Consider the following 24,881-nt stretch of genomic DNA (forward strand, 5'->3'; position numbering starts at 1 on the left):
GGCAGTTCCTCGGTCGCGAGTTTGAGTCTTCAATGTAGTTTTTTCTTGCAGAATAAATGTCTGTATGAAATGCAGTGTGTTGAATGAATTCCTGAATTTGTAAATGTGACCGCAGCATTGAATCACCTCTCGCACTCATGTCACCCTAGCGGGGCTACATGCCCTTAGGCGGCCTAAGGCGACATTTTCACACTCTTATATCCGTGTGCAGCAGAGGCGACGTGCGTTTGGCGCCAAACGTGAGCTTTGGCGTGCCATGTTTAGCGCCAAACGTGAGCTTTGGTGAGCTTTGGTGTGCAGACGACATCCTGGAAAAAATGTCCGGTTTCTTCCAGGTAGGCGATATACCCTCCACTTCTCTTTTATGAAGGGGATTTAGTTCCCCTTTCTTCCAGGACCGACCGGAGGTTCCGCTGTCACCTCTGCGGGCCACCCTCGGTGAACGCTCACTCAACTTTGTCTTGGGATTCCTACTCTCCCGCGCAATGTACCCTCACCTTCTCTTTTATGAATGGGGATTTAGTTCCCCTTTCTTCGAGGACCGACCGGAGGTTCCGCTGTCACCTCTGCGGGCCGCCCTCAGTGAACGTCCTGTCTCCCTGTCCCTGGGATAGTAGGGGGCGATCAAACAGCACAATACCCCCCTCCCCCTCCCCCTCCAACTCCAGATGAATCCGCTCCCCGATGGGCCGCTACGGCGACAAGTGGCAGTTCGCCCACAGCCCGAGCTGCGCGACCCCAAGAACAAGACGTCCCTTGCACACCATCAGCTTCTGCCCATACGGGGAGCGTGTTCCTCTGGAGCTGGAGCGGGGTTGGGCTGGAGTTGCTGATCTGGGATCTCCGTGCTTGCAGTGGGCCTGGGGGTCGGTGTCCCGATGAGGGGGCACAGCTCGGGCTGTGGGCGAACTGCCACTTGTCGCCGTAGCGGCCCATCGGGGAACGGCTTCTGGTGGTCCTGACGTCTCCGGCCAGTTTGCAGTTTTCCTCTGGAGTTGGAACGGGGCTGGGCTGCTGCTGGCTGTGGGTCTCTGGGATCTCCGTGCTTGCAGTGGGCCTGGGGGTCGGTGTCCCGTTGGTCCTGACGTCTCCGGTGACTGGCACTGACCTGCTGGCATTGCCGACGTGAAGACAGTGCAAAGCCCCCGCGCCGGTGCAATGGGCGGGGAGCTGGAGAGGGGAGGGAAGGGGTCACACACATGGCCGGGAAGCAGAGGGGTGTAGGTGGGGTGAAACTGAAGGGAGCGACAATCTGCTGCTGCCTGCCCTCTGAGTTAAAAAGTTCCCACGCAAGACTCACGACACACTGTGTATCGTGAGTCTACCGTGGGAACTTTTTAACTCAGCGGGCAGGCAGCAGCATATTGTCAATTATTAACCCTCCCGCGCAATATACCCTCACCTTCTCTTTTATGAATGGGGATTTAGTTCCCCTTTCTTCGAGGACCGACCAGAGGTTCCGCTGTCACCTCTGCGGGCCGCCCTCGGTGAACGTTTTCAAGGACCTTTCTTCAAGGACCGAAAAAATGTCCGCTATTCGGAGGTTTTCGTTATTTGGATCTTCGGATAAAAGGTTGTGCACCTGTACTACAAATGTGGATAATTTGCTTCCTGTGTGGTTTGTATTATGGGGATCACCTGTAAGCAGCAGAGATGCAATTTGATTGTATAATACGATTTAATGTTTTTGATTAGAGCCCGGAGTTGATCTTAGCTGTTTACCTTGGACTTGGCATGCCAAGTAAAGTGAAGACTGTTGGTCTCCCCTGGTACAAGCAATTTAAAAGGGAGTGCGAAGTGGCTAACAACATCATTCCGCACATAATACAACTCCGCATCAAGACCTGTTGAAAGAAAAAAGAGTTGCATGTAATTCATGCAAACTTTACTGCAAATTAAATAACAAATACTTAATTTTTAAGTTTTCAACCACAAATTCTAGTAAAACTTGGCATCGTAAGAGGTTGCAAATATTATAATTCCAAAGTGACTCAACCTCATACCTGCTAACACAAAAGGAAATATGCCGCTTTCAGCATAGTCCTGAGATTGCTTTGAACAATCTAGATCATGAGACTTCATTACTTATCACAAATTTATTTTCTTTACTCACATACAATAAACACAGCCCTGCCAGCATCATTTCATTATCGATGGCAATTACAGATCCAATTTCTCCACAACCTGTCTGTCACCTCTTAAGTGACCTTTGCTCAGCTGTAATACCGAGACATCCTATTTCATCTTCTCATTCTCAAATTGCAGGTTGAATTTTATCATATTACGAGACTAAGTGGGACCCGTTGGGTCCCTGTCACATGGGAGGCCTGGTCCCCCAACGCAACCCGTCCCCCAATGCAATATTCCACCACTCACCCGTTCCCCCAATGCAATATTGCACCACTCATGCATAGCCCCCAACTGCGCAGGCACAGCTCATTTCCCCTCATCCCCTAGCACTCCATACCCGTCCTCTTCACCCTCCCTCTTCTTTCTCTTCCCCAATCCCTCCCTCCCTCACAGTTCCCCTACCCTCAGTCACTCCCTCCCCCCCCAATAACTCTCCTCCCTGCCCCCTCCTATCCCTCTATCTCCCATTCCTTACCTCCCTATCCCCCCCCCACTATCCCTCCTGACCTCCCCGACTGCCCTCTTCTCTATTCCCCACTCCCTACCTCCACCACTCCCTCTATTCCCCTCCTCCCTCACTCCTCACCTCCCCCACTCCCTCCCTACCCCTTCCTCTCCCTCAATCCCCCACTCTCCCTCCTCACCTCCCCAGGATCTTTCCCCTCTCCTCCCCCAATCCCTCCCTTTCCCCTACCCTCAGGGAACGGGTAAACGGGACCGCCATTGCCACATAGGGCGGGCAGGGGAGAGGGGTGAGTGATGAGGGAGAGAGATGGGATCAGGACCTCCACTGGAACCCCCCCACCGCGGCCACCGCCGGTGGTTGGGGAGACGATAGACAACTTCCTTTGGGGAGGGGAGAGGCGTTTGAGTGCGGCAGGACAGACCGCCGCCGGTGGGGCATGAAGGGGCGTCGCCGTCCCGGCCGTGGCATTGACTGACAGAAGAGACCAATCTGCGTGGCACTGACTGAAGGAATTTGCGAATTTGGTTTTTAAGATTTTTAAACCTCGATAACGTTTACAATATACCACCGATCGGAACGAAACTAGTTGCACTCGCAGTACAGGAGAACGGTGAGTAATCTGCCGAAAAAGCATAGCGCTATTGCGTACCATTTTTGCGTAAATAGAAAAAAACGCGCAAACCGGAAGAGCACAAGGTCAGAGTTTTAGTTATGTATAGATTATCACAACCTCCTTGTGATTCCATTATCTAAAGCTCCCGAATCAAATCAGGTTCATTATACAACAGCAAACCCAGAATTGCCTTTTGCCTGGTAGGCAAGAAACCATCTCGTAGGCACTCTACAAATACCCTCTCTTGGGGTCCAGTAGCAACCTGATTTTCCTAGTCTATCTGCATATTTAAATCTCCCGTGATCACCTTTGTTACATGCTGATTGTATCGCCTGATGTAATTTGTGTCCTGCATCCCGACTACTGTTTGGGGGCTTGTAAATAACTCCTATCTTCCAACCAGGCTATCTGGGTTAACCGTAAAATTAAGAAATAGGCAACCACTTTTCTGGGATTATTCTGAAGGTGCCCCTGAACGTCAGTGGGAGATAGATTAGATATGGGGACAAATTACAAAGGTGCCAAAGCAATTTGGTTCTAGTAGTGAAGAGTTTAATTTCCCAATATTAACTGGGATTGATTTAGTACAAGGGGCTTGCATCATAATATACATACAAAAGTTTTTTGAGTAAATATGTAGATAGTCCTACTTGAGAAGGTACAGTGGAAGTGTCATTTCAGAGACCATCATCGAAATGCTGTAAATTTGAAAGGAGTTACAGAAGGGGATAAGGATGGTCAGCAAGTTAAGGTCCTAAATTGGGGAAGGCCTATTTCAATAACATAAAACAGTACAGCATAAAAACAGGCTCTTCGGCCCAATGTCTGTGCTGAACATAATGTTAAGGCCATCACTTTTCTACCTGCACATAACCTATATGCCTCCATTGCCCGCATATCCAAATTCCTATCCAAAGGTCAGTTAAATGGCACTAACATATCTGCTTCAACCACACCACCGGCAGCACGTACCAGGCACTCACCACGCTCTGTATGAACAATCTTGCCCCGCACACCTCCTTTAAATGTTGCCATAAGACAAACTTTATAACATATCAACTTTATAACATAAGACAGGACCTTGTAAAAGTAGATTGGGAGCAGCTGCCTGCTGGTAAAACAAGATCCAACAAGTAGGATTTTAAACAAGAGATATTGAGAGTTCACAACTAACACATTCCTTTAAGAGTGAAAGGTAAGAATTTGATTTGATTTTGATTTTGATTTTATTAGGGACAGTGCATATTAATAAAACATTTGCATGTAATATGCAAGATTGTAGCCAGTGGCTAATTTCCATCTTTAGTCCCACACAAAAATAAACACATCCCAAACAAGGTAAAAAAACAAAAGACAAAAACAAAAACAAAACAAACAATATGGTTTAGATTGTATGGCAAGATTAGAGAAGGCTTGATGACAAGGGATTTTAAAGGAATTGATATTATGGAGCTGGTCATCATTAAATGACGATAAATAAAAATTGATAAATCCCTGGATGTTATGAGATACATGCTAGCTAGTTATGTATTACAAGAGAAGTGATCGGGGCCCAGAGATTTCTGCATCTTCATTAAATACAGGTGGGACATCAGATGGCTGGAAGATAGCAAAAGTGTTTATTTTGTTCATGAAAGGCAGCAGGAAAAAGCCAGGTAACTATAGGCAATAGAGTCTGCAAAGAGATGTCAGAAAATACTGGAAAAATTCAAAGGAATAGGATTCATCAACACTTAGTAAGGCTGGGATTGATTAAGGAGAGCCAACATAGCTTTGTTCATGGGATATCCTGGGGAAACGATAAAAGTATATATAATTATGAGGTAGGGTAGACAGTCAGAACCCTTTTCCCAGGGTGGAAATATCCAACAATAGAGGGCATAGCTGACAGTTGGAAAGTTTAATGGACATGTGCGGGGCGTGTCACATAGACCGGTGGGGACCTGGAACACATTGACAGAGTTGCTGATGGAGGCAGATATGATAGTGGTGTTTAAGAAGCTTTTAGATAGGCACATGGAAGTGCAGGGAATAGAGGGCTATGGATCATGTACAGACAGATGAAATCAATTTAACTTGGTATCATGTTCGGCGCACATATTGTGGGCCAAAGGGCCCATTCCTGTGCTGTACTGTACTGTTCTGCACTCAGTTCTATGTTAATCTTTGCCATATGATACCTTTTCCATAACAATTAGACAGGTTTAGAGGGATATAAGCCAAACGTAGGCAGGTGAGACTCGTGTAGATGGGACACATTGGTCGGTGGGGCAAGTTGGGCCGAGGGACCTGTTTCCACACCAATCAATATTATATGCCTTCTCTTTTGTTTTTATGTTGCATTTGACTTCCTTTGTCAATTTCCTCTTTGTATGTTTATTCCACTTTGGGATGAAAAGATCCTGCATTATAAAACATTGGTTCATTCACAAGGAGTATTGTCTGCAGTTCTTGTACCAGACTAGATGAAGAATGTCATTGCATAGAGTGCCGTGATTTGCCAGGTTTGGAGGACTTTTGTTATAAGAAGAGATTGAATAAGCAGAGTTTGTTTTCCCTGAAGAGGCCAAGAAGTGACCAAATAGATTATACAAAATTGTGAGGGGAATAAATGGGGTAGGTAGTAATAAACTTTTTCCCGAGTTCAGATGTCTAAAAAAGTGCATAGGTTTAAGGTGAACAGTTTAGAGGGGTTCTCCGGGGGAATGTTTTTACATGGCGAGTGATTGGAATCTGGAATGCACAAGTTAAGGTGGTGGTGGAGGCAGGTAAACTCACAGCACTCGTGAATATAGATATGCCTGTGCAATAGGCAAGGCATACAAGGCATTAGTACAGATGGATGCAACGGCTAGTCTGACCTTGGTGGGCTGAAGGGACTGTTTCTGTGTTGTACTATTCTATACCTCTATCCTGTGTCATATGACACATCATTGACACAAAAGACAGACAAAAAATGTTGGAGTTATTGAGTGGAGTAATATTGTGAGTACCACCTCCGTTACCACTTTGTGTGTTGATGTACCAGGTGAAAATATTCTTCCTTAAATCCTCTCTAAATCTCCTCGCCTTCACACTCCAAAGATGTGCATGTTTGTAGGTTAATTGGCTTCTGTAAATTGTCCCTCATGTGTAGGTTAGAACATAGTGCTTGGGTGATTGTTAGTTGCCGTGGTCTCGGTGAGCCAAGGGCCTGTTTCCACACTATATCTATAAATTAAACTAAAGGTAGAGTGAATGCAGTCTTTTTCCAGGGGTTGGGGAATTTAAGGTGAGAGGGGGGAAAGTGCTCTTAAGGCTAAAGGAATCAAGGGATATGGGGAAAAAACAGGAACGGGGTACTGATTTTAGATTAACAGCCATGATCATATTGAATGGTAGTGCTGGCCCGAAGGGCCTACGCATGCAACTATTTTTCTATGTTTCTAAATGCACAGTGGGTAGTAAGTAGAATGAAACAAGCTGTTAGAGGGGATACAAGGAACCACAGATGCTGGTTTCCAAAAAAAGACACAAAGTGCTGGAGAAACCCAGTGGATCAGGGTGATCGCTGGAGACATGGATAGGTGACATTTCAGGTCGGAGCCCTTCTTCAGACTGATTGTGATGTGGTTGGGGGCGGGTGGTGGAAGAAAGCTGGGAGAAGGGGAAGAGCGACGCCTGGCGAGTGTTAGGTGGACACAGGGTGGGGGGGACGGTGGTAGATAGATGGTTGGACAAACATCACAGATGAAAAGACAAAAGGTGAGAGATAAAATAGGTGCAAATTATGCAAGGAACACAGGTGGAAGGGAGGATCAGGGGAAAAATGGCTGTGTCGAAGTGGGGCACACGGAAGTGGAGGGGGGGGGGGAGAAGGGGATTTAATTGGTTAGAGGAAGTGGTTGAGTCAGGTGCAATAACAACATTTAAAAGCAAGGTTTAGAGAGAGAGATATGGGTGAAACGCAGGAATATTAGATTAGATGGACATCTTGGCCAGCAATGAAAGAGTTGGGCCAGCTTTTGTACAACTCAATCAAGTCACCGCTCAGCTATTCCTGCTCCAAAGAAAATAAACACAGCCTATCCAGATCACGCCAGCAGTCAATCTGATAACTAATCTTTTGTCTTCGCTGTAACTGCATCGCATAATCTTACTGTGTCGCAGCAATTAGCCTTCAGTAAACCGAAAACAAATCCCAACAAGTAAAACCAAAACAGCCATCAGCAAATATCATTTCTCATTGTTAATGACAGTGATGTTTTAGTTATTACCAAAATCACAGAAGTATCCGCCTCAGAAATGGGCCCTTTTGGATCACCTCATACAGGATGACCATGATGCCCACCTATACAAATCCCCTTTGTCTGCATTAGGTCTGTATCTATCTATGCTGTTCCAAGTACCCGTCCAGAAAACATTACTTTAAAATGTATTGATTCGATAGGCATCATATAAAGTTTATTGTACATCTAAATGCACCAAGTCAAGATTTTTTTTTAATTCAGTCGCCATGAAACGGTTCAGATCCGATGGCAAACTTACCCACTCAAGTGTGTGATCTTGTCATGCACTTTCTATTGCCATACAGATAGATGGTCTTTATGCATACCAGCGCAACACAATTCAAAGTTGATTTTCTTAACCAAGACAAAATCATCTTCCTCTCACTCCGCTCACCCCATCCTCTAGTCCCCACTCTCTACTTCCTCTCACTCTCCCCTCTCTCACTCTCCCCCCGCTCACCCCACCCTCCCCCAATCTCCCCCTCCGCTCAACCCAGCCGAATGCACCAACTTTCTCCCTCCCTCCCGCCCGCCCCACAGCCTCGCTGCTGCCACGGCAGCTGCACTGCTCCTCCCGCGGCCAGGCAGGCCCTATTGCGCGGCCTCCACCACAGGCCGAGGCCAGTACTCACTGATCAGCCTCCGCATCTCCTCCACGCTCAGGTAGACGTTGACGCCGGGGCCGGCGGGATAGACGGCGGCGAGGCAGCAACTCCACATCAGCGCCAGCGCTCGCCGTAGAAGCCGCGCCGACCCACCGACCGCCATCCGCCAGCGGGAGTGGCGCCTGTGCGCGTGCACGTCCCCCGCCGCGGCCGCGCGCCCTGCACGTTACCGCGGGAACGCACGTGCGGATGATCCGCCCCCCGGCGCACGCGGGGCGACGGCAGTTAAACAGATCGTGGTTAAACTGCCACCTTCCCCCTCATCACCCCCAACCCCAAAGATTATAGAGCTCCTCTAGGATCTCACCCCTTCTCTCACCCTCCCGACCTCATCACACTCAACCCCTCCCTCATATCAGAGCAATGTTACAAAATTTCTGCAATTTATCCCATCAGATAAAGCACAAAAATAAGTTTAAATTGACACCTAATTCACTTTCATATCTTCAGTATTAAAATCGTTATGGCCATTTTCATACTCGGAAATTAGCATCTTGTTCCCTATTGCTTTTCCATTGACTTAACACAAAAGCTGTGATCGAGGACAGTGAAATGGCCATAACTTTCTTAAAAATTAAGGGAACTGAAAGAAATTTTCAGTTATCATAGATTGAAGCATTCTGAAACAAATATGAAACAATCTTACTTGGATGACCTGAAATTAAAGCATATAATTAGTTAGTTACCCAATTGTAGCTAATTCCAAACTTCAATTACTAGATCTAAACATCTATCCATTTCTTAAGAAAAGATTAACATTTTTAAATAGCCTAAGTGTCCAAATAACATTCACAAAGAATTCACAATAAAACATGATTTTTAAATCTCATTTACATTAATTTATAGGCCAAATGGAAGGAATTTAGTGTTCAATTGCTGTAAATTAATGGCCATTTAAATCAGCTTTCGAGTGGGATCCTGTGGAACTCTGTGGAACGCGCTGGTTTGGAACGTTCCCATTGCGGTAGATTTGTACCCCCATATGCCCAGAAAAATACTGCGGGATTTAATGGGGCCCCAAATTAGCTACTCACAACATAAAACTTTGTATATGGGGATCTTAAGAAGCCCTTTTTAATGTAAAAATAAACAACCTACCTTCCGTTGTCCCCTGTATGAGATCCGTCCCGTTGTCGGCGGTCGCGGGTTTAGAGGATAATTTTTAACCTACTATAACAATTAAATTAACCCATTAAATTTAAAAATAGCTCCAGCGAAAGAATCTCCCAGCGATTTTTCGTCAGCAACTAAGTAGGCTGAACAACCTCGATTTGAATAGCCTAGGGGAAATCGCATTTTAAACCCGCCCCCCTCTCAACGGCGCCAAAATCACGCACACGGGCTGGGACAGATCTGCAGCGACGCTTAAGGTGGGTTTTGCAACATACCTACATATCATCCCTCCCCCCCTCATCTCATTCCTCCTCCCCCACTTATTACATCCTTCCTCCTCCCCTCCATTTCATCCCTCCTCCCCCATCTCATCCCCCCCTCATCTCATCTCCACTCAACTCCCCCTCCATCTCACCCTTCCCTTCCTCATCACCCTCAACCCCTCCCTCATATCATCCCTCCCCCTTCTCATTCCCCCTCCCCCTTATTTCATCCCTCCTCCGCCTCCCTCATCTCATCCCCCTTTTTCATCCCCCACCCCCTCATTTCCCCTCCCCCTCATCTCATTCCTCCTACCCCCTCCCTCATCTCATCTCCCCCCCCCCCTCACGTCACCCCTCCTCTCTGCCTCCCTCATCTCCCCCCCCCATCTCACCCCCCCCACCGCATCATCTCATCCGCTCTCTCATCCTCATCTCATCCCACCTCCCCCCATCATCTCATCCTTCCTCACCTCATCCCCCATCCCCATTTATCCTCACATCTCATCCCTCACCCTACCTTATCCCCCTCACCCCGCCTCAACCCCAACCTACCCTACTTCATTCATCCTCAACCCCACCTTATCCCTCTCAAACCCAGCCTGCCTCACCCCACTCTCCCTCCCCAAATCCTCCCTTCCCAATCTTCCCTGCCTCAACCGCCTCACTACCTTCCCTGCCACATCCTCCTCACCCCTCTGTCCCCTAGCTACCCTGCCTTAGTCCCTCCTCACTCCTGAACCCCTCCCTACCTTATCCACCACACCCCTCCTCATCCTCAACATCCCACCCTGCCTCATCCTTCTCGCCCCTCCCTATCCTGCCTCTTATCCTCCCTCCCCCTCCTCTACCCTACCTCACCTCCCCTCCATTCTAAACCCCTCCATACCCTACCTCACATTTCCCCTATCTCGCACCCCCTACCTACTTCACCGCACATCCCCCTCCCTCCTCCCAAAGCCAAACACTTTAACTTCCCATTCCCAACCTGACCTTTCTGTCCTGGGCATCCTCCATTGTCAGAGTGAGGGCAAACATAAATTGGAGGAACAGCACCTATTTTGCATGGGCAGTTTATACCCAGCGGTATGAATTTTGATTACTCTAACTTCAAGTAACCCTTGCTTTCCCTCTCTCTCCGACCCTCCAATATCCTAGTTCGACTAGTTTCACAGTCCTCCTGATTAATGTTAGTGTTTGTATGCCTCGTAATCACCTTCCCCTCAACCACAATGAACCACTCTGCATTTCCTCGACCATTGTCTGCTTTGATCTGCCGTTTTCACACCTTACCCTTCCATATCTCTGGTTTCCCTCTCCCATGACAGTCTGAAGAAGGGTCTCGACCCGAAAAGTCATCCATTCTTCCTCTCCATAGATGCTGCCTGTCCCGCTGTGTTACTCCAGTATTTTGTGTCTATCTTTAAGCACCTGCCGATCGTTCCTACCAATTAGGTAGAGGCCTATGTATGGAAAATAACACCACAGCGTTGGAAGCACTGAATTAATCTGTTTCCACAAGCAACATTCACTTTCATGAATTTTGCAATTACTTTTCAGGGCAAGTTGCTACCATCAAATATATGTCTCTAATCAAATCGGCTTCACAAGATACATCAGAAAAGTTAGTTTACAACATGTTATTCCTAGGTATTTAGAGGCCAATGTATTGAAAAATAACTACAGCTCTGGAAACACTGAATTAGTATGCTTGCAGCAAGCAGCATTCACTTCCATGAATCTTGCAATAACATTTCAGGGCAAGGAGCTACAATCAAATAAATGATTCCAATCGATTCAGCTTCATGAGATACATTGGAAATGTTAGTTTGCAATGCGTTATTACAAAGTACATGATTGTTAGAGGCCATGTATCATACACAGTATCTGACACAGTTGGATTGTTCCTAAAACACTCCAATCATATCGAATGATGGGGCTGTCTCGAGTGGCCCATCCCGATCCTATTTTCTTGTATCCCTGTGACCTTGTTAAATGAAAGCCTCATCAACCACACTGGCCTCTGAATATGTTCTATTACCTCTTCAGAAATTCCTCAATCTCCATGAAAGCCAGGAAAGCACAGCAAGGTTCTACTACCTGGGAAAATGAAGGAAATGTGACTGTTCTTAATTACATTTTCCTGTCATTTTTAAAATGTTCACGCAGGCAGTTTGTCAGCCAGATAATTATCCAGTCTGAAGAAGGGTCTCGATTCGAAACGTCACCTATTCCCTCGTAGCTCCATAGATGCTGCCTCACCAGCTGAGTTTCTCCAGCATGTTTGTCTACCTTCGATTTTTCCAGCATCTGCAGTTCTTTCTTAAACATGATCCTTTGTATGATGTTGAGTCTCTTCCTGTTGTGTGTGCCCCTGGTCTCTGCCTGTTTCTCTCTGGTCTCCGCCTGTTGCCTCTCTGTCCCTGATCTCCGCCTGTTGTCTGTCTGTATGTCTGTCCCTGGTCTCTGCCTGTCGCTTTCAGCCGGTTCACAGCAAAGATCTTTGGTTCACAGGCTGCATCAGCGCCGGGCCCGTGCTGCCCTCTGGTGGTTGTGACCAGATCTGAATCCATGCGAGAGAAAGTTAATCACATGAAGATAAATATAAAATTCTGGAGTAACTCATCGGGACAGGCAGCATCTCTGGAGAGAACGGGTCAAGACCCTTCTTCAAAATAAAAAGTCAGAGAGAAGGTTAATGTTCAAGTTTAATTCCCTCTTAGTTGTTTAAAGTGAAATTATGTGTTTGTATTATCATTTTTTTATTCAATGGCAGGCTGGAAAATCTGGATTAATTCCCATCCTGTGAGAAGCCGGGTTGGGCCATGGACGACCCGCTTGCGTTCCGTGTGGGTGGAGACGTGTTGCTGGGGACTGGGGTCCGGCGCGGACCAGTGGCCCTGGACGAGCGGCAATGTATTTCTCCATCAGAAGTTGTGTGTAACTCAGAGGAACACAAATTCATTCATCAATAGCTAACAAATTAAATAAAGGTGGCGTTAAACAAAGGAGGGGGTTATAACGCGACGGAAGGAAGTGGCAGAATTAAACCGAGCGTTTTATAGTGAACCAAGAATGCAATGAGGACAAAGAACAGAAGGGAGAACGTTTCAGTAAAAGTTTCCGGAGAGGTTTGTGAGATCTCTCCTCAGCGGCGACTTTCTGCACCAGACGCGATGGCTGTGCCTCTGATTGTTCGTTTCTGCTTCACATCTTTCAACCTATAGGATCCTACAGGATCTCTGCTTTCAACCATCCTGTCATCTGGACCAAACCTCTATAATCTTTGATCTGGACTGACCTCTGATTGGAGGCTGCACAGGGACAATGGCGAGTGTCTGACCCGTCAACCTAGCGCCGGGGAAACACTAACATCTCTAATGAAATACGGAGCAGTGAGAGGCAGGGAAAAGCCAGCGCGGATTCATGGTCAGACCGGAATGTGCGCCTCCTTCGATGTGTGAACAGTGGAAGAGGTAAAGGGAACAGGGAAAGACGCCAAGTGCTGGAGTAACTCGGCGGGCCAGGCACCATCTTCTGAGAACGTTTCGGGGTCGGGACCCTTCAGAAGGGCCGCCCAGTGACGACCCCGTCTCCAACATTCCCTATTTACTCTCTTACAAGAGCAACAGGAGATATTCCGGACGACGCTCCTGCGCCGCGTCCCCACATTTCCTTGATTATCGTTGTTTTTTGCATATCTCCTAAGTATCGTCTATTGGGGGGTTGTACGCAAGGTCACCGGGTCATAGGGCTTGACGCACGGAGCCGCTTAATCCATCTGAAGGACATCGCAGTTTCCGGTATATGTTGTTAATACACGAACCGCGTACTTTCCTACCGGTTAAAAACCGCCAAAATGTGATAAATCTGGCTGTAAATTTTGCTTCACAGGCGTTTTCTTTTTGTATGTAAAAACCCACTTGAGAACCATGGGCGATTAAAAAAATTTACAGACAGATTTATCACTTCTGAAACTTTTTAGATGCCAAAGGAATCAAGAAAAAACACAAATAATGCCTCACTGTTGATGAAATGCAGTGAGCAAACGGCCAATGTTCACCAAGCACTTTGGCTGTTGTTGTCCCTTCAGCTCTCGCTTCTATCTACCGTCATTTCTCCTCACTTTTGGAATTCTGAAGTAGCTAAATGTCTCTCACGCTTATCCCAATTTCCATAATTATTTACAGCGCAAAAATTGACAATTTCGGCGGGTTTTAACAGGCCCGCTACACTGGAAACAAACAGTAGCGTAGCAACAGTACGGGTCATGGGTCGTGACCCGACTGCCGTGCAACCTCCCTATAATCTCTCGTTCCCTTTTCCCCAGTCTCTCAGTCTGAAGAAGGGTCTCGACCCGAAACATCACCTATTCCCTTTCTCCAGAGATGCTGCCTGACCCACTGAGTTACTCCAGATTTGTGTGCCTGTCTTCTGTTAATCAAGCTGCCGGTACAGTCTGAAGAAGGGGTTCGGCCTATTTCCTTCGCTCCATAGATGCTGCCGCACCCGCTGAGTTTCTCCAGCATTTTTATCTACCTTCGATTTTCCAGCATCTGCAGTTCCTTCTTGAACAGTTTATAGCGCAGAAGCAGGGAGGTGAGGGCGGAAGCGTGTTACCTGTGGAGAGGTGGGTGAGGGCTCGGGAAAGCCCAGCCCAGATGGGTTACACACAATCACAAGGACGCAGATGTAGGAAACTTTACTGCACAGAGAGAGGGCCGCAGGTGACAGCGAGGAACTCGGGAAGAGCTCCGTTCTCCGGAGGATGGCCCCGACGTGGAGCCCGAGGCCCGAGGCCCGACGAGCCGTAGAGGGAAAGATGTTTCTGGACAAACTCCGGAGCTGGCATCACTGGTAGATAGGGTGGTTAAGAAGGATTTTGGCACATTTGCTTTAATCAGTCAGGGCAATGAGTAAAGGTGTTGGGACCTTATGTTACAATTGTACAAGATGTTGGTGTTGTGTAATGAGACCGTTACACTCATAGTCCTTCATTGTAACACAAGCGGAGGAAACAATATATGCTATCGTCTCCGTAATCAGCATCAAGTCTGACCGTGAGATGGTGAAGTACCGTTATCAATATTCCGGAGTAGGGATGAAGATACGGACTGGACTACATATGGAATGTGCAGCATGCATGGTGATAGATATAGTAAAGGTAGGCTAATATAATTAATCTACAGATGATGAGGCCACATTTGGAGTATTGTGATTAGGCCTGGCCACCCTTCTGTGGGAAGGATGTCTTTAAGATGGAAAGATTGCAGATTACGAGGATGTTGCCAGGACTGGAGGGGCAGTTGGGACTTTATTCCTTGGGGGGGGGGGGGGCGTGAGTGATCTTATAGAGGTGTATAAAATCATGAGTCTAGATAGGGTGAATCCACAGTCTGTTACCCAGAGTAAGAAAATCAAGAAGATAAGGCGAGGAGGAGAAAATTTAACAGGAACCTAAAGGACATTTTTTTCCCCCCACACAGAAAGTAGTGGATATATGGAACGAGCTGCCGGAGGCAGTAGTTGAGGCAGGTACTATAGCGACATTTAAAAGACAGTTGGACGGACGGGTATATGGATAGGAAGGGTTTAGAAGGATATGGGCCAAATGGGAGCAGTGCAAATGAGGCACCTTGGTCGGCATGGACAGTTTCCGTGCTGCCCTCAAATCCCCAGAACTCAGTCAAGCCCTTGGCAATTCTAGAATAATCCTTCAAAAGTCAGAACTGATGATGGCTGAAGTGTGATGGTTATAATCAGACAGTGTGTGTGTGTGTGTGTGTGTGTGTGTGTGTGTGTGTGTGTGTGTGTGTGTGTGTGTGTGCGCGTGCGTGTTACTGCTGCTACTCCTCCAACGCCACTCTCGGGTGCCACTGCATGCCTCACTCCTAGGGAATGGACGTCACCGACACATCAAGACCTCTCACTCCACCATGGCCACGAGGAGGTGACAGCCCTCATTGCCACCAGAAGAAGGGTCCCAGCCCAAAACATCACCTATCCATGTTCTCCGGAGCTGCTGCCTGATCTATTGAGTTACTCAACAACTCGAACTTTTTTCACATGGCAGTGCAGGAGTTGCGGCCACACAGACCCTCCTCTCCGTGTCCGCCACCATCCCCCACCCTCCCCCGTGAGGGACAGACACCCAGCAACACAACAGGGACACACAAGAGTGAAACCCTCCTCTCCCCCCTCCCAGCAAGAACCCCCCCTCCCAATCATAGGCCCCTTGGCCATAGTCGGTGAAACCCCCACCTGCCACCCAGGCACACATAGCGCCCCCCCAGCAAACAGTCAGTGACCCAATTTCTCCCTCACCCTGGTGTGATCAGACGCCTCCTTTCCCACCCCGTGTTGACCAGTCCCCCCACCCCGACTGACCAGTCATCGTTCCCACCCCGAATGACTAACACTTCCCCCCCCCCCCCCCCAAGTAAGACCACACGGAGTCAGGCAGCAGGGCGATATAGTCATTTATTACATTCTGGCGGCTACATCATACAGTTCATGATAAAAATCCTGGTGAATCGTTGCCCACGTTTCCACCCACCCTCGCTTCAGAAGGCCCAGGTCAGAGGGCATGGTCCAGCGACCCCAGGGGAGGTCTGGGGTGGAGGGGCGAGGGCCCTGGACCCTGGGCACAGAAGGCACCATGGAGACTGCTTCATCAACAGGGACACAGAGCGTCCAGGGAAAATGTAAACCTGACTTTTCAAAAGCAGCTGAGAATATTTCAAAAGCACATATATCATTTCACAATAGACAAAATATCTGAAGTGCTTTAAGCCATAGACATGTTCAGACCATACTCTGCCTGCAGATGACCTGTCCGACCAATCTCTCCTTTGCTGCCCTACCGACAACTTTGGTTAAAAATATGACTGACTTCCCATTCTTATATAATAGTACGACTCTGTTGTGCTTAGCACAGGAAAAATATATATATTTATATATTCATACATTCCTTTATATTATGGGCAGAGATGCATATTTTAAAAGCAAACACTCCAATTTCTATTAACAGGAAATAATTGCAAGCACTTTTCACAAGCTTAGAAACCCGTTACACACCTCCCTGCCGATACCTGCCGGGATTCTGACCACTGGAGACTCCAAACTAAAATCCTTTAACCATTCCAGAATCCCACCACCTCAGAAAGTCACTGGGCCGGGGGTCAGCGGGCCCGGCAGGGGTCGGTCGAACACTCTGTAGGGACCTGATATTGCACCTTGGTGTTGGTGATGGCTCCATGCTTCTGCCGCAGGTGCAGGCGCAGCTGGCTCTTGTGGCGGAAATGCAGGTTGCACTTCTCACACTGCAGGGGGAGAGAAAGAGCGCAACAGTGAGGTGGGAGAGCGAGCAAGGTGGTGGAAGGGAGGGGGAGGGTGAAGTGGGGGGCATGCAATGGAGAGGGCAAGGGACAGCATTTTTGGGGGGGGGGGTGAGGGAGGGTGAAGGGGGCAGTTGAGGGGGAGTGAAGGAGGGGGAATGAGGAGCAGGCAAGCGAGGGAGGGGCGGGCACGGGATGACAATGGGGAGCAAGCAAGGGGCGAACAGAGGGCCCCGGCAGCTGTGGGGGGGGGGAGGGATGGGTGTCTGGTGAGCCCCTTGTTAGTCACAGCACGAGGCACAGGTTCATGGGTCACCCCCCCCCCCTCCCCCAAAATTACAAGATTCCTCCCAACCCCACAGAGACTGTCCCGTCCCTCCCCTCCGTCCCCCCCACAACAGGAGGGGTGGGAGGGAGGGGCAGTGGGGGTGGGGGGAGGCAGATCCAGGGAGAGTTGCCTTGCCCCACAGCAGCTGGATGGGGGGTGGAATCGTCACCTCCCCGGCAACTCGAGCAGAGCGCGCCCCCCCCCCCCACCCACCTCATCCCAGCTTCCCAGCCAAAAGTCCCCACCTCCGTTGCCACCCCGCCCTCACTCACGTGGTACGGCTTCTCCCCCGTGTGGATGCGCAGGTGACTCTTCAGCGTCTGCAGGTGCCGGAACCGGGTGCCGCAGATTTCACACGGATACGGCTTCTCACCCGTATGGATCAACACGTGGGCCCGCAGGTGAGCGACCTGCAGGAGGAGAGAGGGTCAGCGCGGGAAGAGAGAGCCAGTATGGGGAGGGCGGGCACTGGTCAGTGGGGGGGGGGGGGTGATGGGGGAAGAGGATGGTTAGCGGGGGAAGAGAGTGCGCTTCTCAGATAAGCATACATTAGTTACCCTCCTGGAACTTCACCTGAACTAAAGATGATGCAAATATCTCTGCATCGACCTCCAGAGTTTCCTCCCAAGCTTCTCACAAGGTCCATGGATGCACTTGGTCGGGCCCTGGGGATTTATCTACCTTAATGCAAGTTATAACCACCAAATTCCCCTCTTTGGTGATTTGTGTTCGGTCTAACTCATCACAACTCTTATGCCTCAACTGAGTCCTCCTCAGTATAATCCAAAAGAGTGAGTCAGAATATAGGAAACTCTGTGCCAGTCATTGTAACATCGTTTATGGGGAGAGTTAGCAGATCTTGTTAAAGATGTCAGAGCAGTTTCTTGTTATTAGAGCAGCAAACACTGCAGACGCACAGGAACTGGTGGGATTAATTCAACTTTCCAGAAGGCATTTGATGATGGCCCACATGAAAGAAGAGTGAGAACTGCGAGCCCCGGGCGTTGGAGGGAGGGTTTCTGAGGAGGCTGGCGTCCAGGAACAGCAGCACGAAGGCTCTTACTCTGGAGTGAGGTTGCGATTGGAGTGTCACAGGGCCTCGGACCTTATAGTTCATACAAATGACTTGGATGAAAGCATGGAATCGAGTTACTATATTCACTGCAACAAAGATGGAGGGGGAAATTAAGATGGAGGGTGTGAACACACAACATGATGGATGGGTAGTTTGCAAGGGGACAAAGATCAGGCAAATGGAACATAATGTGGGAAAAGGTGCAAATGCCCATTTCAATAGAACATTGAGCAGTGCAGGAACAGTCTGTTCGGCCCACAATGTCCATTTCAAAATGATGCCAAGTTAAACTAATCTCTGCCTGCACATAATCCATATCCTTCCTTTCCCAGCATATCCATGAACCTATCTAAAAGTATCTTAAATGCCAGTATTGTATCTGCCTCCACCGCCATCTCTGGCAGCATGATCCTGGTTCTCACTACCTTCTTAAAAAACTTGCCCGCAGATCTCCTTTAACCTTTCACCCTGACCCGATAGCTATGCCCATCAGTCATTGATATTTCCACCCTGGATAAAATGTTTTGAGTATCCACCCTATCTATGCCTCTCAAAGTTGTATCAGGTCTCCCCTCAGCCTGCAACGTTCCAAAGCAAACAATCCAAGTCTGACCAACCTCTCCCTGTTACAAACACATTGTAATCCAGGCAGTGTCCTGGTAAACCTCTCCAAAGCCTCCACAACAGTTCACTAGAAGCTTGCAAGGGAAACGGGTGAGGCAGTGGCCAAGATTCAGCAGGGGCAGTGAGGCAGGCGAGGAGCAGGTGGCCAGGGGGCAGCAACTCCCTCGGGGTAGGGGTTAGTGCAAGAGGGGGGAGATCACTAACCTGGACAAAGCGGGCGCCGCAGGTCTCACACTTGTAGGGCTTCTCCCCGGAGTGGATGCGTGTGTGGGTCTTCAGGTTGGCCGGTCGGTTGAACTGTGCGCCGCAGATGTTACAGCGATAGGGCTTCTCCCCTGCAACAGGACAGGCCGGGTCAGCAGAGCCAACTGGGGGGGGGGGAAGGGGGGGGTGCATAACCACACACATTGCACAATGTAGCCCGAGTTCTGAGCTCCACCCCCACAATCCTGGCAACTTAACCAACCCCAGCACCACCTTCACCCTTGGGTCCCCCTTCCCACCTCCATCCCTCTCTCCCCTCCCCAGCCCACCCCTCCCTGGCTGTGCCTCACCCACTGGCTTGTCCTCATTCCTCTCTCCCCCCCCCCCAAACCACTCCCACCCTACCTCCCCCTCGCCCCTCATCCCCCTTGCCAACCCCCACCTCTCCCCAGCCCCCCCCTCACCCCTCCCTGCCCCAGTTGTCCCCCCACCTGTGTGCACGGTCCGGTGACTGGCCAGGTTGCCCTTGTAGCGGAAGGCTGCCTGGCACCTGTCGCATTTGTACGGCTTGTGGCTGTGGGACTGCACCAAGTGTCGCCGCAGTGCCGTGTCCTCCGGAAACCGGCACTCGCACTGCACGCAGGGGAACGGGCCCGTCTCTGGGGGCACAGGGTCAGGCAGTGTTAGTGACCCCCCCTCTCAACACAGTCACTCAACCCCCGTCCCCACATACAGAAACCCATCCCCCACCTCGACACCGGGTCACCCACCCACTACCGGCACTCTCACTGCACACAGGGGAACGGACCCGTCTCTGGAGGATGAGCATGGACAGCAGCTGTCCCCCCCACCGTCCTTCCCTGTCCTCCATCCCCCACCCCCCCCCCCCTTACCTGTCTCCACCCACCCATCGTTCGCTCCTCCCACCACCCTTCGCACCCCCCTCCCGCCCCCCCCCACCTTCCCGGCCCCCACCCTCGTCAACCCTCTCTCCCCCCCCCTCACCGGAGCTGGAGTCCGACAGCTCGGACTGGGTCTCTGCCGGGTCGTCTCTGTGGGAGGGGGAGCGCCGACAGTGGGGGGGCCGCTGCAGACAGGGCGACTGGCAGGAGCTGCAGGGTGGGGGTGCCCCAGGGGACGACTGCTCCGTGTCCGGCGAGGTTGTGTCCGGCGACCTTCGACCCCAGGAGAGAGACCGTCAGTGTGGGAGATCAGCGCGACCCCCGACCCCTCAATCCCGACCGGCACGAGCCCCCCTCGATCCCCAACCAGTGCCGACCCCCATCCCCACCCACAGCAAAGGTGGTCACGCCCACCCAAGGGGGGGGGGGGGTCTGTTGCGAGGGGTCCCAGAAGGGGAAGGGAGATTGGGAGATGTTTCCTGGGGGGTCCCGTGGGGCAGGGGATCCCTGGTGAGGGGGTCATAGTGACGAGTTACCCAGGATAGTAGAGTTTGTGGGGGGGGGGGAGGGGGGGGAAGGGAGGGAGCTGTCACAGCAGGGGGGGGGGTTTACCTGCCCTGGGAGAGAGTGGGGGCCGGATTACTGGTCGAGGATGTTGCGGGGGGGGGGGGGTCCCAGGGAAGGCGTGGTCCCTGGGGTAAGGGGGCTCCCAAAGGGAAAGTTCTCGACCGGGGTGAGGAGTTCCCAAAGTTGGGGTTCCTGGGGGGGGGGGGGGGGGGGGGTTACCCGAAGGCTTTTCCCGGGTGGAGGTGTCACGGGGTGAAGGAGGGTCCCTGGGGGAGGGGGTTTCCCGAGGGAGGGTGTTTACCTGTCGAGGAGGTTGTCGAGCCGGCTGGCCTGCGTCTCGCTGTCGATCTTGGTGCCCTGAGGGGTGGGGGAGGGGCTGCTCAGGGTCTGGGTCTCGGGGGTGGGGCAGCTTGGGGAGGTGGGGGCAGGGCCTGAGTCGCCCCCCCCGGCCTGGTTCAGGGAGTTGAGCACGATGAACTTGTACTTCTTCCAGTTGCAGACCTTAGGGCCAAGGGGGGTGGGGAGCGGGGTGGGGGTGGGGGGAGTTCCCGGGACCCCCCGCCCAGCCTTCTTGCTGCTGCTGGACTCGGTGGGAGAGTTGGGCTGGCAGTCCGACTTGAGGGGGCTGCGTGGTCCGGGGGGGAGGCGGCAACCTGAGGGCCCCCCCTCCTCACCCGCCAGCCTCTGACCCAGCCCCACTCCGCTTGGGGGGGCTCTCCTGGGTGCGGGCGGCAGCGGTGAGAGGTACTGAGGTCCTGCCCCACCCTCCATGGCCAGGCCCGTGGGGTCAGCAGCTGGACAGGGGCCTGGCCTGGCACAGCCGTGCTGACCACCCCTCCCCTGAGTCCTGGGCCCCTCGGGCCACGACCCCGTGTAGGGGTTGGCAGAGTAGCCGTGGAGGGGCAGGTGGGGGTACAAGGTGTAGGGGTGGGGTGAGGGGGGCAGTACGCTGTAGGCCGCAGTGTCGAGGGGCCGTGCCTCGGGGTCCATCCCCTTGCGGAAGGTGACCAGTTCCGGGGGGAGCATGGGGTTGGAGGAGAGGTAGTGCTGTGGCGACGGGCTGACCGACGAGCAGATGTCCTCACTGTGGACAAAGTGAGGAGCGGGTCAGTGGCAACGTCAAACACGAACAACACCAGCCCCACGCCCCTCCCCGCTCATCTCCCCCCTCCCCCCCAACGTCAAACACGAACAACACCAGCCCCACGCCCCTCCCCCCCCCATCGATCGCCCGTTCACACTAGATCTATGTTATCCCACTATTTCATCCACTCCCTGCACACTAAGGGCAATTTACAGAGGTCCAATTAACCTACAAATCCACAAACTCCACACAAACACAGCACCCGAGGAACAAACCCTCATCTCTGGTGGTGTGTGAGGCAGCAGATCTACTCTCAGACCCATCCACGCACCACCCACCCTCAGAGCCACCCACCCACCCACCACCGTCAGACCTACACAGGCACCCTGGGACCCGCCTCCCCGTACAGCCAGGATGCAGCGGGAAGGGCAGGTAAGCTCACCTGGACTGCAGGTACCTGCGGCAGGTGTCTGCCACGTGGTCCATCTGCAGATAAAGGGCGGTGTTCATCACGGCCATGATGGTGCTGTCCCTCAACGACAGGCGGGACGTGTACATGAAGTCCAGCAAGATCCCAAACCCCTGGGGGTCAACCTCAGGGTCAAGGGTCACCATGTTCAGGTTGAATTTCACCTGGTCGGTGAAGATTACGTAGAACAGGCCGCTGTAATACAACGCAGGGCGTTAGAGGGGTCCGATCCAGGGCTCACTCACCCCTCTCTCAGCTGCCCCCCCCCCTCCCCCCCCCTGCGTGCCCATGCGTGACAGCCCAGTGCCCCACCTGCAGGCCATGAGCACGGTCTTGTGTGCCTGGAAGCGGTGCCGGTGAACGAGGATGGTGACGTCGGTGAGGATGTCCCGGCTTCGCAGGCGGTTCATGTTGAAGAGCACGTCCCCCGCGTGCCTGGTGAACTGGATGCAGCTGTCAGCCGCCGCCGTCATCGTGCCTGTGGGTCAGAGCGAGAGGGCCCAGTCAGTAACGGCCAGTCCCCAGCCCCACTCAGCCCTGCCCCACACACCACCGCTGGACATCTGACCATCACCCACCACAATCATCACGCCTGTGGGTCAGCGGGAGAACCCAGTCAGTATTGGTCAGACCCCAGCCCTGCTGCAGCCCATGTCCATGTCCACCCTGCTACCTGCCCCGCCACATGCTAAAGCTGGACATCTGACCATCACCCGCTGCAGTCATCGTGCCTCTGGGTCAGAGGGGGGGGGGGGCCCTCCTGGCGTCAAGCCCCACTTCCCTCCCAGCACCCAGCACCCTACATGCCAGCGCTGGACAACTGGCCATCACCAAAGCCTCACTCCCACTAACATCTCCAGCACTCATTGACCCTCCCTCTGCGCTGAGCTTTAAACCAAAGGGCTCCTTCATGATTAGTCAGGGTGTAAAAAGTTACAGGGAGAAGGCAGAGGAATGGGGTCATGAAGGAAAGATGGATCAGCTAAGATAGAATGGCGGAGTAGACTTGATGGGCCAAATGGCCCGATTCTGCTCCCGTCTATGATTCAACACTCCACTTACTGCCCTCACTACCCCGAGCGAGGGTCACCTCTCCGGCCACCCACTCCACCTCGCTCCGGCCACAATGACCAGCATAATCACTGGCTGCACACGACAATCACCACAAGCACTCCCATGTCCGTGACCCACAAGGTGCAGCTTACCCATAAAACGTGGAGACCTCAGCTGAGGAAACACTGCAAAGAGAAAAGGAAATTGAACAGAATGAGTCACTGTGGTTTCATTCACCGACCCAGAGACCCTGCAGCACCAAGCACCACTCGCACAGAGGACAAACAAACCTCCTCTCGCTCAGCCAGTTCCACCCACAGAATCGGGCCCAGGACCAGCGGCCAGAGTGCCGACACTTACCCCATCCCTGGACAGTGGTCAGAGTGGCACGAGCACAGCCACCAAAGCCGGACAGACAGCGAGAGCCGATCACCAGAGCCCAGAGCCGGACATTGAGAGGGGCCCCCTCACACAGAGAGGGTCAGTCAGACTGCTCTCCCTACAGTCCAGTCGTCACCTCACAGCCCCCCAACCCCCCTGCCCGGGTACTGGGGCACCAGACGACTGACACCAAGCATCTTGTGTTCCCCAAACAGGGTTCACTGCCCCCTCCCTCAGCCCCTTCACTCACTGGCAGCCACCCGCACTCTCACACACTGCTGAATGCACAGCCGCTAATCACTTGCAGTCCCACTGCATGCACTTTCAGTTTCTGGAATTAAGTCAACCTGATTTAATCTCCCCTATTGCAGCAGTTCTTGGGGGTGACTCTGAGAAACGCCGACTGCTCACTTCAACTAACGTTATCGTGCCATCGATTCCGTGAAAGTTACCAGGAGCTGAGTGGGTTTGTGCTGAGTGTCTGGGCCAGGGTGTAAACCAGAATAACACCGTTACAGAGAGAGACAATGGGGAGGGTGCTGAGGGGGAGTGACAGGGAGGGAGAGATGGGGAGACAGCTGGAGGAGGGGGGGGGGGGAAGCGCCACACTGTCAGCGGCACCTTCATGCCTGAGACACGGGCACGATCTATGGCCGTGGATGGGGACCAGAGTCCCATCCCAGCCACAGGACATCAGGTCACTCAGTCCCAGCAACAGGATGGCTGGTCCCAACCACACAACAAAATCCGGTCACTCATTGTCCTGCTAAAGCTTTTACAACAAACTACCAAACTGCATCGAGGAGGGGAACCATGAATCCCGAGCATTGAAGCCTTTGATTAGGTGTCGCGAGTCATAGTCGCACAGCACAGAAACAGGCCCTTCGGCCCAACTCATCCATCTAAGCTGGACCCACTACCCCATAGAGAGCCATACAGGCGCTGATTAAAGTAGGTGTGATTGAGCACAATATCCCCAGCACACTGTGATCTGGGATGAACAGAACCTGTCTGGAGGTTATGGGTGGCCCGAGCTGGTCATATTCCACATCTGAGGCCGGGCAAGGGGACAGTATTCAGTGATATAATAGCCGAATGTCACCGTGTATTTGGAGGATGCGGGGGGGGGGGGGGGGGTGCTTCAACGGGTTTATGAAGAGGAATTGTGAAAGAATGCAGCTGTGGAAGGCAGGAGTCTGGAGGGTGTTAATATGCGGAGGATCCAGCCAACAGCCAAAGAAGTAGCAGCTACTGAAACTCTGTGGCACAAAACAGTAATTATATCAGGATCAGCCATGATCACAGTGAATGGCAGTGCTGGCTCGAAGGGCCGAATGGCCTG

The 24,881-nt window shown here is 51.6% G+C and overlaps 2 protein-coding genes and 1 long non-coding RNA gene across 7 annotated transcripts in view; 1 reads left to right on the plus strand and 2 right to left on the minus strand.

The window, feature by feature from the left end:
- The window catches only part of ryk (receptor like tyrosine kinase), a 49,652-nt gene extending 41,351 nt beyond the window's left edge, over positions 1-8,301 (minus strand). Inside the window, exons 1-2 of the mRNA XM_033031683.1 lie at positions 8,110-8,301; positions 1,723-1,844 (exon numbers count right to left, since the gene is read on the minus strand). Of these exons, the coding sequence (XP_032887574.1) occupies positions 1,723-1,844; positions 8,110-8,245 (258 nt within the window). The 5' untranslated portion in view covers positions 8,246-8,301. The remainder of the gene's footprint in view (positions 1-1,722; positions 1,845-8,109) is intronic.
- On the plus strand, positions 1-19,098 carry LOC116979819. Its single transcript, XR_004413780.1, has 3 exons — positions 1-12; positions 1,212-1,220; positions 18,993-19,098. It is a non-coding gene; the product is annotated as an uncharacterized LOC116979819 (long non-coding RNA).
- The window catches only part of bcl6 (BCL6 transcription repressor), a 12,424-nt gene continuing 3,520 nt past the window's right edge, over positions 15,978-24,881 (minus strand). For 2 of the 5 annotated variants that reach the window (XM_033031681.1, XM_033031679.1), the window contains exons 2-10: positions 23,311-23,343; positions 22,418-22,583; positions 22,079-22,300; positions 20,854-21,636; positions 20,089-20,258; positions 19,575-19,742; positions 19,084-19,214; positions 17,453-17,590; positions 15,978-16,837 (exon numbers count right to left, since the gene is read on the minus strand). In XM_033031681.1, coding sequence (XP_032887572.1) covers positions 16,697-16,837; positions 17,453-17,590; positions 19,084-19,214; positions 19,575-19,742; positions 20,089-20,258; positions 20,854-21,636; positions 22,079-22,300; positions 22,418-22,583; positions 23,311-23,314 — 1,923 coding nt within the window. In that variant the 5' untranslated portion in view covers positions 23,315-23,343 and the 3' untranslated portion in view covers positions 15,978-16,696. Of the gene's footprint in view, positions 16,838-17,452; positions 17,591-19,083; positions 19,248-19,574; positions 19,743-20,043; positions 20,259-20,853; positions 21,637-22,078; positions 22,301-22,417; positions 22,584-23,310; positions 23,344-24,881 lie in introns of all 5 variants that reach the window. The other 3 variants (XM_033031678.1, XM_033031677.1, XM_033031682.1) reach the window with 3 other exon arrangements.

This window comes from Amblyraja radiata, chromosome 13, assembly GCF_010909765.2.
Source record: "Amblyraja radiata isolate CabotCenter1 chromosome 13, sAmbRad1.1.pri, whole genome shotgun sequence".
In the NCBI taxonomy this organism is placed as follows: Eukaryota; Metazoa; Chordata; class Chondrichthyes; order Rajiformes; family Rajidae; genus Amblyraja; species Amblyraja radiata.